General features: G+C 47.1%; 1 protein-coding gene across 1 annotated transcript in view; it reads right to left on the bottom strand.

Annotated features, from left to right (window-relative positions):
* TYMP (thymidine phosphorylase) overlaps positions 1–9,518 on the bottom strand; it is a 73,081-nt gene extending 63,563 nt beyond the window's left edge. The window contains exons 1-2 of the mRNA XM_088447245.1: positions 9,233–9,518; positions 6,887–6,917 (exon numbers count right to left, since the gene is read on the bottom strand). Coding sequence (XP_088303371.1) covers positions 6,887–6,917 — 31 coding nt within the window. The 5' untranslated portion in view covers positions 9,233–9,518. The remainder of the gene's footprint in view (positions 1–6,886; positions 6,918–9,232) is intronic.
* Between the last annotated feature and the right edge of the window lie 8,266 nt (positions 9,519–17,784).

The following is a 17,784-nucleotide window of genomic DNA, read 5'->3' as shown; positions in this document are numbered from 1 at the left end:
AAGCCCCAGTTACTCACAGTTAACACTTTTGGTGCTCTCTTGTGGTTTATTTATGCACTAGTAACATGGACCTGTCTTCTGAGATGTAGCTGTAGCCATGTGCTTTCCATGGCACTACAGAACGATCACATATGATTTGACACAAAAGACCACACATGGTCATTACATGCTAGAACCCATCCCAAGTCAGGGCCGTCTCTTCCATTGGGCTTTTTGGGCAGCTGCCCAAAGGCCCGAATGTTCAAGAGGCCCGCCAATCCGACCCCCTGCAGCCGGTTTTTAAAACAGAGCGGGTCCTTGAGCCTCAAGGCTTGAAGACGCACTGTGTGTGTTCTGTGCGGGGATGCTGACACAGGCAGAATCTGACGGGACCGCTCCTGCCACCGCTGCCTGCCGGCCCGCACTAACAGGAGGAGGAATGTGCCTGCTCCAACCTGGGAACCGATTGGCCAATTTTCCTCTTCAGTCGCTGTTGCTGACCACAGTGAAGGCGGAGTCAACTTGACAAGCCCCACCCCATACACCAGCGAGTCGCTGCATTATGGAGGGGGCGGAGCCTAATCATGGGAGTTGCATCCTGCTGTTAAGTGTAAGTAATAATTATGTATTGTATGTGTTTTAGCATGTGTATGTATGTGTCTAGTGTTAGTGTGTATATATGTGTATGTATGTGTTAGTGTGTATATATGTGTATGTATGTGTATGTAGTGTGTATATATCTGTATGTATGTGTCTAGTGTTAGTGTGTATATATGTGTATGTATGTGTTAGTGTGTATATATGTGTATGTATTAGTGTGTATATATCTGTATGTATGTGTTAGTGTGTATATATGTGTATGTAGTGTGTATATATCTGTATGTATGTGTATATATGTGTATGTATGTGTTAATGTGTATATATCTGTATATATGTGTATGTAGTGTGTAAATATCTGTATGTGTTAATGTGTATATATGTGTATGTAGTGTGTATATGTGTTAGTGTGTATATATGTGTATGTAGTGTGTATATATGTGTATGTATGTGTTAGTGTATATATGTGTATGTAGTGTGTATGTATGTGTTAGTGTGTATGTATTAGTGTGTATGTATGTATGTATGTTTATGTATGTTAGTGTGCATATATGTGTATGTAGGTATACGGTTAATATGGCGGCGGGCGGAATCCTGGACGTCGATATACTGACATCGGATTCCCAACGCCCGGCATAATTCCGACGACGATATCCCGAAGACATCAGGATACTGACGACGGCATCTCGACCCCCGCCATCCCGAAGGTAAGTATACGGGTAAGTATGATGCTTAGCCTGGGATGGGGGGGTTAGTTTAGATACCCCTGGGGGGAGATTAGGGTTAGGCACCCCCCGAGGAGGGTTAGGGTGCGGGAAGGGGGGGGGTTAGGGTTAGGCACCACGAGGGGAGGGTTAGGGGAGAGAGGGGGATGGTTAGGGTACTTACCGTCCCTGTCGGGATTGTGGACGATTGGGTTTCTGGTGTCGGTATTTGAATCGGAGGCTATTCAGCCGCTGGCTATTCATTCCGTACCTGTGTATGTATGTTAGAGTGTATAAATGTGTTAGTGTGTGTATACTGCATATGTGTTATATAGTGTGTATATATGTGTATGGGGTAATGTGTATATATGTGTGTTATATATATTATATACATGTTATATACTGTATATAATATATATATATATATATATGTGTTTATGTGTGTTTTCCCCCCAGAAAATCCTGTTTTTGTCCCTGTTTAATAATTCTTTTTTTTTTTCTCTTTGGAGTCAGAACGCGTGACTTCATGACGTCACACACAGCTGCTGGAAGCAAGAGGTCTGATGGGCCTTTCCAGCCAGACCTGGAGGAGAAGAAGCCAGAAGAAAGGAGCACTCTTCAAGGCGATAAGGTAAGTCATGACTCCTGAGACTTAGTGGTAGCAGGGAAAGGGAGAGGGGAACCCAGGGGCCCTGCCTATATTGTCAGTACCAGGCCCCAACATTTCTGATGGCAGCCCTGGTTCTGTGTCCGCAGCAGCAGCAGCAATTGGTTTGGGAGACGCTGCCGGCAGTGATTGGTTGCTGTGGACATACCATATCATGGGTGGGTAGGGGCCACAGTGCATTGGTTTGCCCAGGGCCCACACTGCTGTTAAGACAGTCCTGTCCCTAGTCATTTGATGAAGCATGCTGCAAACCGCAAAAAGAGTCATGTTTGAAAGAATGGAATGCCATCTATGAAATACAATGGGAATAATAAATTAACTTTTAATTGTTTATCATAAGGCTGGATAATTTATTATTACAAAGACAAACCTTTACCATTACATCACTGGTTTATTTGCACCAAAGAGTGACCATATTGCTAACCAGGAATGTTGGCAGCTTCCAATGTTATGCAGTTACAATTCTTTCCCTCTCACCTGATTTCTTTCAACACTATTCACTTACATCCATCTTGTGGCTACTTATCACCCACGATATACTCTCTAAAGTCCTTATTTTTTCCTTTTCGTCATTGCAGTCTGCTGCACCTTCTTATCTCATCTCTCCATATCCTAATCCCTTCATTCCTATTGATGCTACTTCATCTCTATATCATTATCTAGCACTGCTAGTCACATACTTAGGCACATGTCCCCATTCAGGGATTGATTTAGAGTTGCATACAATTCTGAGCACAGATCTAGCAGTTTTTAGCTATGTGCTAGTGATGATGACACTACTTTCATCAGCTGATGGTTGGGGACTACGCGGTCACATACTGTAGAATATAGGCAAATATTCACATTTACCTCTGATCACTTACAGTATGTTCAACTCTGAAACAGGTTCTCTGTTTTAGAAACTAGACCTGCAAAATAAACTGTATGACCTTTTGCAGGAATGCTGGTCAATATGGAAATGCGCATGACGGAAACAGTGAAAACACCACTTCCTAGTATTGAGTATCGTGCTCTTCTTTCAATCCCCCTTCAATAATTTACACCACTCTGCAGTGATTGCGCTGAATGAAAAAAAAAATGTGGGTCCCGGGACCCCTCACTTTAAAGAATTGGGGTCATACTCCACAGTTTCTGGGTCTTATCACAATTTATGCCTCACTGTCTGTAGTGCGTAAAAACTCGCTATAGTGCATATTTTGCACTGAGAATGACTTGGGGAGAGGGGCACAGGTGGGAGGGGAGAGTACACATGAGGGCAGAAGGGGTACAGACATGGATAGAGGTTAAGAGGGTGAACAGAAGAGCAGAAGGGGTACAGCCATGGGGAGAGAGGTACAGGGTGCACATTGGAGCTGGAGAGCAGAATGAGTACAGAAATGTGGAAAGGGGGTGGGAGGGCAGAGTACACAGAAGAGCAGAAGGGAACAGGGGTGGGAGAGGAGACTACACAGGAGAGCAGAAGGGATACAATAGTTTGCTTTACTATTATTATAATAGGACACGTCAGTCTGCCCATGTAATCAAACAGGACACTAGTGGGTGCTGCAGCTGTATTTCCTCCTCTATTATAATAAGTATAAGTACCATTTACCTGCTGCCAGTAAAAGTGATACTGCCCACACAGCAGTCACACAGACGAAGGATGACATTGGGGTTCTTTTACTGAAGGGGATCTATTCACTACCCGAGGATAAGTAAAGAGGAACCATGATCCGGCATCCGTACACCGGGAGCAGCACAGACGTCAGGTGGAACGCACAGCCGCCAGCGGTGATTGATTGGTGAATACTGCCGGCAATGATTGGACAAGACGCCACTGGCTGTGATTGCCTGCTGTGCCCGCTGCACGTGTGCTGCAGCAACCAGTCACCGCCAGCAGCATCTCCCCAGCCAATCACCTCCAGGGGTGATGTGCAGCTCTGCGGCGAGCACACAAGTGAGGGACATGGTCATTTTTAAAAACTCACTTCCTGTATCGCGTAAAAATGCGCTATAGCGCGTATTTCGCAATCACTGACTCTGTCCTGACTTAAATTAAACTTACACAGGAAACAATCTTTGTTGTTGGTATCCTATTTGTGTACTAAAATGTATTCATTAAATTATAATCTGAAACAAAAGAGTATATAGAGATATAGCAAAATATATTGGTATATCTCTATATTGACCTTATATGATGCCTCCCATTAACATGCATCTCCAGAACACCCGTGAAAAACAGGTCATCATAACCCCCGTACAACTGCGGTACAAGTGAACAGGATGAACCAGTCAGATAAGCTTTACAGTAACTGCTACTGACTTCAATGATAGAAGCAGCTTGGTAATCTAGCGGTTCACACCATTGAAGGCAATGGTGGGAACCTCTCATTGGCTGAGAGAGGCGGAGACTCGCCTCTCCCAGCCAATGAACATTCAGCCAATACATTTCTATGTGAAATGCCGCGGCTGAGCCGTCATTTGCGAAGAACCGTCCTTAGGTCCAGTTTTATCTGGTTTTGGTTTTTTTCAGAAGACAGTGGATGCCTTAATGGAAAGAAGCAGACATGACACAAGGGTTTATTTGAGTATGGATTTTTTCTTTTTTTTACAGGTCCCGATCTTGGATTCTACTGGAGAAGGGGACAGGGTAAGTATGTAGTGTGAGTGCATGTGTAATAAAATAATAAAACCTTTGGTGTCTGTGGGCCTGATTCAATACGGATTGCAATTCTGCTTATACGCACGCAACGCAGTTGCTAATATCAATGGTGCTATTTAAATGTTTGCATTCGCATTGCGATCTCAGCCTGACATCAGGACGCGCAGTTCCTCTTACTCACATCCGTATACTAGGGTAACATTGCGAAACAATCGGTACAATTGAGTAACATTGGACCCATAAACACACATGCACAAGCCCTGACCTTACTCAGAATATGCTAACAGCCACGCACGCTATCAGTGCTATGGCTGCTTATGGCCACGCAGTGGATCATTTATGCTTGGCCCTGCAACGGCGTTGAAACGCACTGGCATGCCTGCATTCACTCGACCACCCCCCCTTCACCACCCACAAACGGCACTTCCTGTCAATCACTCTGCTATGGGTCTGCGTAGCCTCTGTAATCTCACTCCTGATAGCAATTGCAAATTCGCGCATGCGCACTGCGATGCATATGCATGTGCAGAACGCAACAATCGGACGATTGCGTGAATATTAGCAACTGCATTCCTTTCTGAATCAGGCCCTGTGTTCTGTGGTTTTTTTACATTTTCTTTTGCAGGTGAGCTAGAGTAACTATTATATAAGAAATATATCCACCAGTGCGCAAAAACAGGGGTTTAGGCTGCCTTAGACATATAAACGGGGGACACCTCACCCCCTAAACCAGTAAATCTCAATATATCAAAATACGTCCCAGACAAAGGCGTCACAATCCATTAAGGATGTAGGGAATAAAAGATATTTATTAACCAATCATTACTAAAAAAAAAAATAAAGCACATGAAGAATGGCACATACAATATAATACATAAAATAATGACACATAGAAATAATCCATGTGGATAATTTTTGGACTTTTGGTGAGCTAGAGGTAACAGAGGGTGCTTAATGCCCTGCATGCTGGTACTAGTGGTTCTCCAAGTACCAGCATGCGGGGGAGGCTTGCTGGGACTTCTAGATCTCCTGTAAAAGACAATATTAATGTTTTTTTTTCACCTAATCAACCAGGCAACCGCTGCCCAGGAGTGCCGGGGATAGTCCGGGGCTATCAGCCCAGGCCTGGGGTGCCCTGGAGAGGGGGAACCCCTTATTGGGGGGTCCCCACCTCCCCAGGGATCACCAGCCTGGACTGACTAGCGTGGGTTGATAATGCTTTGGCCGGGGGACCCCGTGAAGTGGGTCTAACGGCTGTGACATTACATCCCCGCTAGAAAGTCCAATGCTGGTTGTAGATAATACGGGGGACCCCTACTCATTTTGTCACTTGTATTTCCTCAACCAGAACTGGCTCACTGATCCTGGTGCTGGTTGATGAAAATACGGTGGAGCCCTACAACTATTTCCCCCCTTATTTTCACAGCTAGGACTGGCTGGTTGTGCTTTTAAAGGGGAACACCACGTTCTTTTTTTTTTTTTTCTTTTTACAGGTTTATAGCTTTTTTTTAAAACACTGACTCGTACACGATCTCACTGATCTGTGCATGTCTCTGTGTAAAATGCACCTTGTAATGAAAGTCGCATTACAAGGTGCGAGTTTACCCGCAGTTTTAACTTGCATGTATTTGCATGCGAGTCAAAATGGAATCCAATTACTCGCACCTTATTACATTTGCGAGTTGAGGGACAAACTTGCATATTCTAAATGTGGGAGAATGTGTGAGTTTGACTCGCACAAAACATTCTCACTCTATTACATTAGCCCCCTGGTTTTTGAACCTATACATATGTCCACATTCACCTAGGATTTGTGCTTAGACAATCCCATGGGTAGCAGTTCCCATACTTTTTTCCAAAATGTTGTTGTGTCTTATTCGCATGGTAGCCACACACAAAGTGACTGTATTTGCAGAACGAGCCCTGCCTGGTTGTACACCGTGTCCGCACAAAAAAGAAAAAAAACGCTTTGATTCAGAGCGAGTGGTTTTTCAGAGCGTCCGGCTCTGATTCAGGCCCACAGGCACTTCCTCTATTAAGCCGCAGTTTCTTGTTTTCTCTCATCCTTAATATAGCTAATACCAGAGAACAAAGCTTTTGGCATGTTGTGTCTAACAATAGTAATATATCCCAATTAAATTGTTATCTGCATTAAGTTCATCATGGTCTTGATACTGATAAAATACATAAAAAATACTCTGTAGGAGATTAAAAAAAAAAACTAGAAATTTTAATATGAGCTACAGTACCATGTAACTGATGCATGTAGCATACAGTGTCCCAACCCCCAAATCATACCTTCACTTCCAGCAACGGTCATGGACTCCATCTGAAATACATAAGCATGAGAGTAAATGTTTCTATATATCATTGTCCTTTTCTGCTCCAGTTCCTAAAAACCCTCACTGTCCTGGAACTCTGTGGCCCATCCAAAATTAATCGAGTCATTTATGTATAAAATAGATGAAAGTGTCCTGAATGAATCCGTAAGTAGTAATGGCCATTGATTTTTTTTGTAGACACTCTGGGGCCCATTTATCAAAGTTAATTTGAGGTAAATTCCCCGAAAACACCTGTTTTCGGGGGTTTACCTCAAATACTAAGTATCCCCTGGATGTATGAAGGAGGGACCGCGGCAGGTCTCCGATACCTGCTGCGATCCCTCCATTGCCGCCGGCAGCCGCCTCCCCCAATTCCCGAAATTGGCCCCAGCAGCTAACTCCATCTGAAGATAGCGTTAGCCGCTGTAGTCTATGGGGACTTACCGCATGTCAGCCTGGCGGAGGGAGCTCCCAGATCCCTCCGCCGGCAATGGGCGCCGCTCATGTGCAGCCCGTCTCCCTGCATGTGCCGGTACATACATCCAGCCGCTATGATCGCATTTTGCAATGCGATCACGCGCGGTACTGGATGCCCTGATCGCATAGCAAAATGCGATCATTAATAAATGGGCCCCCCTGAATGGGATGCATCGATATTTTTTTTGCAGTTAAACCTCTGAAAATTACAAATTCTGAGGGTTTGGCAACTTACCGTATATACACCAAGCACTGGAATGCGATACATGGCAAACAATTGCTTAATCTGCATAAAAATCTGCATTGTGTACATCTCTGAATCAGGCCCAAAGACACATAAACGGATTTATGTGTTTGTCAATTGAAAATACCCCATGCAAATTGAAGCATCATCAAGGGCTCTATTCGGCAATGTATTTTTATACCTAAATAATGCGGAAACGAGCATTTCCACTTATATACATTTTATATTTATGTGGTTTTATATATATAATTGTGTTTGTGTATATGTACACATTCAGGGCCTGATTCAGAGCCGCTCATAAGCGGCCGCTCGTTCGCTCCAAGCGGTTCGCACAACTGCGCATGCGTACGGCTCGTAATACGCATGCACAAACCAGTCAGTGCGGTCGAAATTCATGTGCTCGCAAAATAGCGAATGCCTGCTAATTTGAGTGACAGAATGAGGCGTTTGTGGATGGTAACAGGGGAAGGTGCTTGAAAACGGGGAGTGGTGATCCGAACGCAGGCGTGCCAAACGGTCAAAACGGGCGTTTTAAGGGTGTGCATAATTAACAAAGCAGCGTCATCGACCACGTCACTTGGTTGTTTCTTAGCCTGAACTGCTCGCATGATTGCGGTAGGAAAATCCAACCACAAGCACTGCGAGCAGTTCATTCGCCTTTCGATGTACTCGATTAATCAAATAAATAGCGGAGATGACGTAGGATGCGAGCGGCCAGGGGGCGTTTTTTACAAAAAAAAGACAGCATGTTTTGTTCGCTCGTTCAGACACAGAGGCGTCAACAGACCGCAAAGAGCGAACGGTCAATTTAAATAGCCAGCCCCTTTTTCTGGACGAGCGAGCGCAAATAGCGTCCGGCTCTGAATCAGGCCCTCAGTTCTAATCAATTTAGACACTTTTTGAGGCTGGAGCTGGACATGCTTGCTGCTGACTACACTGCAGGGAAGGAGACTATTCGTACTGTTAAGTACATGACCGACTAGAATTCAGAGCATACGCAGAACAAAAAAAGGAAGGTTTGTTTTGGGAACTACGCAGGGACGGCGTGTTAACGCAACCACTGTCCCTACAAGGGGTAATGCTAAATAGCAAGGAAAACAAAGATGACGTCGGCACCAATGCTGAATAGAGCTCCAAATGTTACGCCCTCGAACAACAAGCAGATCAGTGGGAATACTTTATTATAAATATCCAGGGCATTCTGCTTGGATAATTCTGCAGTAACTAGAAATGTCTCCTAGCCACGGATGATCTCCTCAATCATCTTAGGTAATTATAGTATATTAGTTTTAGTAAGAGAATTAATAACTTCCAAAATAGTTTATAAATGTAATTTAAAGAAAACTTTGTACATGAATTCTGATTGCTGGGCTGCCTCTTGTCCTACACTATAGTAACCCCTGCAGTGCCAGAGTAAAGGCAGAACATGCCTGCGGACTTTAGTCTAGTCCTAGGTGCAACAGGAGGATATATAGAGGCAGTGTGGCGACAGCAGAACTATCCTAATAATTGTCACTATCAGAGTATTCATGTATGCTTTATTTACTAGCAATACATTCTGTGTATTAATTAGCTTCTCTTTCCAAAGATAAATAATCTTACCTCTGAAGCAGCACCCGGCTGATCACCTCTCTCCAAGTTCCCCTAAATGTATGTGGTCTCTCTGCTTTCTCTCCAGCAGGTTGTTGTCACTTGGATCCTTCTGTCTGGGAGTCTCTGCTGGGAACCTTCACCTTCACCTTCACAGTTACTTCAGTCACTGCCCCTGGGTTTATTTGCACCACCCACTTTGTTCTGTAAAGTTTTAATTTCACATTTCGCAGCAGCCCAGAAAACAAGTGTCTTCCAAATAACTCCCTACATCTTCCTCCAGCGCCATGGTCCGTCCAATCAGGGACCGAGGATAAGGGGCGGCTGTCAGCCCATTCAGGATGCGTGTAAATAATTTGCTGTATGTGGGTGACTGAATGCGATGCTCCGTGCTTTATACAGTAGATATGCATATACAGTATTTTACACTCCCATCCAGTGTAAGAAATATCTGCGCACAATTATGCTGCTTCTTATTTCCGGGCTGGGCTAAATGTTTGCTCACAATAAAAAAAAAGTACCGTTCCTTATATTTAGATGGCCGAGTTAGCAAGTACATTTGTCAATGTTTAAATATAGTTAAAATCTCACTGAAACTATTACCAAAATATGATTTATAAGCAATATAGTAATTCAGTTACATAATAAACCACTTTTATATAATATTTGCACACTCTTGCAAAACCTCCCGGCGACGCCAGAATTAAGGGGAGAGCCTCCCGGGTCCCAGAAAAGGGCGCAATTCTTTTGCGATCTGGTGACCCCAGAAGTGAAAGTGAGCGGCGCAACGGGGTGTAATTTACATAATGTCAGGGCCCCACCCTCTTGACATGATGTAAATTACACCACACCAAGGTATGTGTATGTGTGTGTATATATATATATATATATATGTACTGTAGGTCCGACACTCACTCTGACATGAACAAATAGCCTGCGTGCCCTTGCAAATATTGTGGTATAAATAGTCACTGAATTTTTTTTTTTTGTCTTTATTTTTACTTGGTATTCCTGACGACGGGGCTTGATAGCCCAGAAACGTTGAATTAAACCAACACATCATTTTGAAAGTCCTGCAATGCCGTGCTGTGATTTGTCCTAGGGGCATTTCAGTGTCTATTTATATATATATATATTAGGGATGAGCGGGTTCGGTTCCCTGAGAACCGAACCCACCCAAACTTCGGGGATCCGGGGCGATCCGAGCCCAAGCTCGGATCTCCCTGTCTGCCCCGGATCCCTCTCCCGAGGCAAAACCTCGAGATCTGCTGTCGGATCTCGAGGTTTTGCCTCGAGCGGCCATTTAAAAAAAAATGCCTTTGCCTTTAATGGGCAAAGTGCTGATTGGCTGACAGAGCCGTCTGTCACGGCTCTCAGCCAATCAGCATTATGGTGCTCATTTGCATGTAGCACGGACTCGTGAGATCCGTGCTACATGCATCTGTGTGATTGACAGTGACACAGAGCACAGATGGGTCAGTGAGACCCGTCTGTGCTGCTGTGTATTTCAATGACACAGATGCACGCACGGACCAGGAGATCCGTGCTACTTGCATCTGTGTCATTGACACAGAGCACTAACGGGTCCGTGAGACCCGTCTGTGCTGCTGTGGTAAATAAAAAAAAAAAAACCTGTGTAAAAAGAGAAAAAAATGGCGTCCTCCCCCCCAAAAAAAGAGCAACCAGCCCCGGGCATTAGTGACCCAGTGCTGGGTGTGCTTAAATACAGGGGACAAACGACATAGGGGTCCCCTGTACTTAAACACAACCAGCACCGGGCTAGTCAGAACCAGAGCTGGTTGCCAAAATACGGGGGACAAACGACGTAGGGGTCCCCCGTATTCTGCGCAACCAGCTCTGGGCTCTGATCCGGTCCTGGTTCTGGAAATACAGGGGAAAAAAATGAGTAGGGTTCCCCTGTATGTTCCAGAACCAGCACTGGACTTTTTCTAGCGGGGGGCTGATGCCACAGCCAGGGGAGCCCTTTCACCGGGCCCCCCAGCCGCAGCATCAGCCCTGACCGCTAGTCAGCCCAGGCCGGGGATCCCTGGAGAGCTGGGGACCCCCCCAATAAAGGGGTCACCCTCTCCAGGGCACCCCAGGCCCAGGCTGATAGCCCGGGGCTATCCCCGCCACCCCTGGTGGCGGTGGGTGGCGGGTTGATTGTGTGGTGTGGTGTAAATAAAGAATATCAAACATTGTCTTTACAAGTAGAACTGCAAGTCCCAGCAAGCCTGCCCCGCATGCTGGTACTTGGAGAACCACAAGTACCAGCATGCAGGGCATTAAGGGCCCACTAGTACCTGTAGTTCACCTGTAAAAAAATGTTTAAAAAAAACACAGGACACACACACCGTGACAGTATAAGTTTATTAAACATACATACACACACACACACACACACACATGTACACATACTCACCTATGTAACCCTGTAGCATCGGTCCACTTGTCCGGTAAAGTATCCATAGGGGACCTGTGAAAAAAAACATACTCACCATCTCCTATGCGAGGTTCTGTCCTCTTCGTTCCAAAGTAGGCATCCCCGGACTTGGCTAAAAAAAAAAAACGAAAACGCGATCCACGAACTTAGTACCGTTCTATAGAACGGTACTTCCCGAATGAGAGCTTAGCGGCGGGGTATCACCATGGAAACCCCGCTGCTAAGCGTTCATTGGCTGAGAGAGGCCATCTCCCGTCTCTCTCAGCCAATGAACGGCTCCCTCCATTGTAGTCAATGCTGGGAGCCGCAAGGTTATTAAAGTTTACCCTGCGGTTCCCACCATTGACTACAATGGAGGGAGCCGTTCATTGGCTGAGAGACGGGAGATGACCTCTCTCAGCCAATGAACGCTTAGCAGCGGGGTTTCCATGGTGATACCCCGTCGCTAAGCTCTCATTCGGGAAGTACCGTTCTATAGAACGGTACTAAGTTCGTGGATCGCGTTTTCGTTTTTTTTTTTTTGCCAAGTCCGGGGATGCCTACTTTGGAACGAAGAGGACAGAACCTCGCATAGGAGATGGTGAGTATGTTTTTTTTCACAGGTCCCCTAGGGATACTTTACCGGACAAGTGGACCGATGCTACAGGTTACATAGGTGAGTATGTGTACATGTGTGTGTGTGTATGTATGTTTAATAAACTTATACTGTCACGGTGTGTGTGTCCTGTGTTTTTTTAAACATTTTTTTTACAGGTGAACTACAGGTACTAGTGGGCCCTTAATGCCCTGCATGCTGGTACTTGTGGTTCTCCAAGTACCAGCATGCGGGGCAGGCTAGCTGGGACTTGCAGTTCTACTTGTAAAGACAATGTTTGATATTCTTTATTTACACCACACCACACAATCAACCCGCCACCCACCGCCACCAGGGGTGGCGGGGATAGCCCCGGGCTATCAGCCTGGGCCTGGGGTGCCCTGGAGAGGGTGACCCCTTTATTGGGGGGGTCCCCAGCTCTCCAGGGATCCCCGGCCTGGGCTGACTAGCGGTCAGGGTTGATGCTGCGGCTGGGGGGCCCGGTGAAAGGGCTCCCCTGGCTGTGGCATCAGCCCCCCGCTAGAAAAAGTCCAGTGCTGGTTCTGGAACATACAGGGGAACCCTACTCATTTTTTGTCCCCTATATTTCCAGAACCAGGACCGGATCAGAGCCCAGAGCTGGTTGCGCAGAATACAGGGGACCCCTACGTCGTTTGTCCCCCGTATTTTGGCAACCAGCGCTGGTTCTGACTAGCCCGGTGCTGGTTGTGCTTAAGTACAGGGGACCCCTACGTCGTTTGTCCCCTGTATTTAAGCACACCCAGCACTGGGTTACTAATGCCCGGGGCTGGTTGCTCTTTTTTGGGGGGGTGCACGCCATTTTTTTCTTTTTTTACACAGGTTTTTTTTTTTTTTTTTACCACAGCAGCACAGACGGGTCTCACGGACCTGTCATTGCTCTGTGCCAATCACACAGATGCATGTAGCACGGATCTCCCGGGTTCGTGCTACATGCAAATGGGCACCATAACGCTGATTGGCTTCCTGTCTGCCACTGCAGTGCCACTCCTAGATGGGCCACGTGTTTGTGCCGCCCCCTTGTGTCGCTTAGCATAGTCATCCAGCTTCCTCGGTACAACCTTTTGGCCTAAAAACAATATTGTGAGGTGTGAGGTGTTCAGAATAGAGTGGAAATGAGTGGAAATTAATGTTATTGGGGTTATTAATAGCGTAGGAACAAAAAAAGGCCCATTTATGTGATTTTAGCGGGTTTTTTTTATTTTTTAAGAAAAAATCCAGATCCAAAACACAAAACCCAGAACCCAAAACACGGAAGGGTGGTTTTGGCAAAACCAATCCAGATCCAAAACACGAAGAAAGATCCAGATCCAAAACCAAAACACAAAACACGAAAAGTGTCCGGTGCACACCCCTAATATATATATATATATATATATATACTGTGTATGTATATGTGTGTGTATATATCTATCTATCTAGACCGGCACCAGTGAAGATCCTGACTGCCCTAAAGGTAGGTTCAAACTAACCTACTCCCCCTAACCCTAAACTCCCCCCCAAGTGCCTAACCCTAACCCCCCTCTAAGTGCCTAAACCTAACCCCCTCCAGGGGCGTTTCTAGAGGGGAGGGGGCCCGTGTGCAGTCTCCGACACGGGACCCCTCCTCTCTGTCCAGCGGCCGGCAGTGCACTGAGCTGTGCACGGCCAGCGCCGGAGTTATAGACTATGCATGGGTCAACGGGAAAATGGCATGCACAAACAATGGGAAAATGGCCACGGCGACCATTTTCCAGTCATTTTTAGAGCGCCGGACCTCCACTCTGACGTGGGACTTGCGGAGAGGTAAGTATGCTACAGGGGGAGGGTGTGCGATGCGGGGCCTCCCTGGACCCAGGAGCCCATGTGCCCCGCACACCATGCACCTATTATAGATACGATCCTTCCCCGCTGCCTAAACCTAACCCTTCCGCGGGGGGTGCCTAACCCTAACCCCCCCTTCCCCTAGCCTAACCCTCCCGGGGGGAGGCCTAACCCTAAGACCCCCGCGGGAGCCCCTGACCTAAACCCCCCCCCCCCCCGCGGCTGTCTGCGCCCGGCTTACCTTCGATCGGGATGCCGGGCTCCCGGCGTAGGTAAAATGACAGGCGTCAGGATTTCGACGCCTGTCATTACAGCCTTGCCGGGATTAGACAGTAGGCATTTAGACTGTCGGCATCCCGGCTGCATACCATGGGGAAGGACCAGGGAAAAGATAGGGGTACTCCTGGGGCAGCCAGGAGATGCTGGGGATAAAACAAAGAGGAAGCTACAAGTCACCATTATAATAAACAGGAAAATTCAAAGGCCCAAACAGTGCCCCCTGCCCTGCGGTGCTCTGTGCCATAGCACAGGTCGCACTTCCCTGGTTATGGCCCTGCTCATGGTGGCTGGTTGGGCATCCAGACTGCGACTTCGCTGATGTCTACGTCCTGGATGGGTGACTGGCCCGGGCATCTGCATCGTAGCTGCTGAGCAGTGACTTCTCTTCACTAAATGCAGGTGGTGTAGCTGTGCTGATCATGCAGATACCAAGGCGTAGGTAGGACTGACAGGCTGACTAACAGCAGCCTGCTGAGGGCCACTTGCTGTAATATAAATGAAAGAAAAAAAAGAAAATGCTCCTACACATTGGGAGGGGAGTGGGATGCACATGCATCCATGCTTGAGCCCAGATAGTTAAATCAAATTGACTGAGGTGCTAATTAAGTCACCTGCGCTCAATTATGGATATTCTTAAAACCTGGACGATACACACTACTTATCGTCGGGATGCCAGTGCCGGGACTCTGACTGGTGCTGGCATTCTGAGCGCCGGCATCCTGACCACCGGGATTTAAACTACATCCCACCTAGTTAACTGTCAATGGTACTGAAGGAGATTGTGTGTTTCCGAATTCAGACAACTGGGAGCATAACAAACTTAGGGCCTGATTCAGACCCGGTCGCAAGCGCTGAGCACTCGCAACCGGGTCGATGGTGGCCCACAGCGCATGCGCACGATGGAGCTGGCTCCATCGTGCGCACGCGCGAGACCTGGCTAGCGACGGATTGCAATCCGTCGCTCTGGGTCTCGCAAGAAGGGGGCAAGCTGTCGATGTTGAGTGACAGCTGGCCCCCTTTGGTTGCCCAAACGGAGGCGTTCCCCTGAGAACGCCTGCCATTTGGGGGCGGCCCCGCTGACATCACGAGTGATGTCAGTGGAGAGATTTCGGCTCAGAGCCGAAATCTCTCTGGGACTTGCGGCCACGAGACCCTACCACAAGGGTCTTGTCGCAAGCCCGATGGTTGTGATGGCCCTGACCATCGCGACCATCAACCTGGCCGCTTGCTATAGCTGTGGGTGGTCACCCACAGCTATGCGAACGGCCAGGAGGCCGCACAAAAAAACAAAAAAAAATGCAGTGATTCATAGCGAGCGCTCTTTCAGAGCGTCTGGCTCTGAATCAGGGCCTTACTTCCTTTTGAATTGCTTTGCTGTTGTTTCCAATTCTTTATCCCATATACTGTAGGGCCGTATTCAATTAGCCGCAAAAAGCCGTTTTCAGCGATAAAGTTCATGAGTGACGTCATTTCGCCATGCGAAAAGTTTCCTCCGTATTCAATTCTGGAGACTTTTCGCCGCTGCAAAAACTCAATGCAATGGAACCTGCGAAAAAGTTTCGCCTATGAATAGGTGTCGAAAAAAAGTGCAAAATTGGGGTTTTGGGGTGCAAACTTCAGAAAACTCCCTGCACCCTTGGGACAGTCCCCCAAAGATAAACTGCGTCAAAAAAAGTTTAAAAAATACTTTAGATCACCCCAAAAAAGTACTTTCATTTTTGGGGTGAAAAAGTACAACGTTGGGGGACAAATTTAAAAACAAGCTAAATAGACTCCAGGGGGGTCCTCAAGTTTGCCCCAGGTGTTTTTAAGTTTGCAGGTGGTTGCGGCAGGTGGTTTTTCTATGTTTTTTAAAACAACACTTTAGCAACTTTAAAATATGCTAGCACCCATTTTCATGTACCCCAAATTTGCTAGGATTATTTATTTTCTGCCAAAAAACCTCCAAAATGCTGTTCTTCACCACTTGTGCAAATACGCTAATTAGCAGCTATTGAGAGCATTTAAGTACCCCAAATACCTTCAGCAGGCCTATTCAGGGGTATCTATAGTGTTCCCCAATGTCAGTACATCTTTTGGGGGGTGTCAGGCTGATTTCCCCAAATCTGACAGCACTTTTCGCCTGTTTGCGTTTCGCCGGGTCCCATTTTCGCCGATTTCTAATTGAATAAGCGGGGACGCGCGCGATACTTTTTCGCATGGAAAACCAGTGATGTTGGCGAAAAGTCCAGCATGCGAAAAGTACGGGACTTTTAGCACCTAATTGAATATGCACCATAATGTGAACAGACCAATATTCTGTTACATTTCTTATATTTGTGTTGTCATACCTTACTTTAAAAACTTCAATAACCCCCCCCCCCCCGCAGCTGTCCGCTCGCGGCGCCCGGAATCCCTTCGATCGGGATGCCGGGTGCCGATCTCCTGGCGTCGGGGAAATGCTGGGCGCCTACATCTAGACGCCCGGCATTTCATCCCTCGCCGGGATATGACAGTCGGGAAGCCGGCTGCCAGTATTAAGGCAACCGGCTTACCGATTGTATACCCGATTTTACATCATAAAATATTCCAGCATCAGCGTGACAGGAGCCTCACAAGAAAAATCTGAATTACCCAACTCCCTCCACTATTTATCTCAGTCCATAGGGCATGCGCCAATGGACTGAGGGCCTGATTCAGAGCCGCTCGCTAAAAGTGAGCGCTCACTCTGAATCAGGGCGGCGCTTTGTTTTAAAAAACCCGGCCTCCTGGCCACTCGCTAAGCTGTGGATGACCACCCACAGCTTTAGCAAGCGGCCAGGTGATGGTCACGATGGTCGCGACCATCGGGCTTGCGACGAGACCCTTGTGGTAGGGTCTTGTCTGCCGCAAGCCCCAGTAAGCTTCTGGCTCTAATAGAGCCGGAAGCTCACTATTGGCATCACTCGTGATGTCAGTAGGGCCGCCCACAAACGGCAGGCGTTCCTTCAGGAACGCCTCCGTTTGTCCAGCCACCCCCCTACCCTGCCTACAAAATGGGGTGAGCTGGCGATCAACATCGACAGCCGCCCCGTTTGTAGCGAGCCCCGGAGTGAGAGAATTTCTCGCTCCGGGGCTTGCGCGTGGCAATGCCCCACCATCGACCCGCTTGCGAGCGCATAGCGCTTGCGAGCGGGTCTGAATCAGGCCCTGAGTCAAATAGTGGAATGACTGTGTGGGCATTCCCATCGGTATGCCCGAACAGTCCTTAGGCTGACACCCATTAGTTGGATCCAATGCCAGTCTGTACATTAGTGATAGATGTAAGTCTTGAAGGGATGCTATATGTCCTGGTTTTCCCGGAATCATACTGGAATTGGGGTCTGTGTCCTAGCATCCCTAAGACAATCTTGAGGACACCCAAATGTCCTGGTTTTATGGGGGAGGGTGGCTTGAGGGACAGCTTTT

Source organism: Taudactylus pleione, unplaced genomic scaffold, assembly GCF_031769625.1.
Source record: "Taudactylus pleione unplaced genomic scaffold, aTauple2 ptg000019l, whole genome shotgun sequence".
NCBI classification, from domain to species: domain Eukaryota; kingdom Metazoa; phylum Chordata; class Amphibia; order Anura; family Myobatrachidae; genus Taudactylus; species Taudactylus pleione.
Note: the sequence above shows the minus strand (reverse complement) of the source record. Positions and strands in the feature narration are given on the sequence as shown.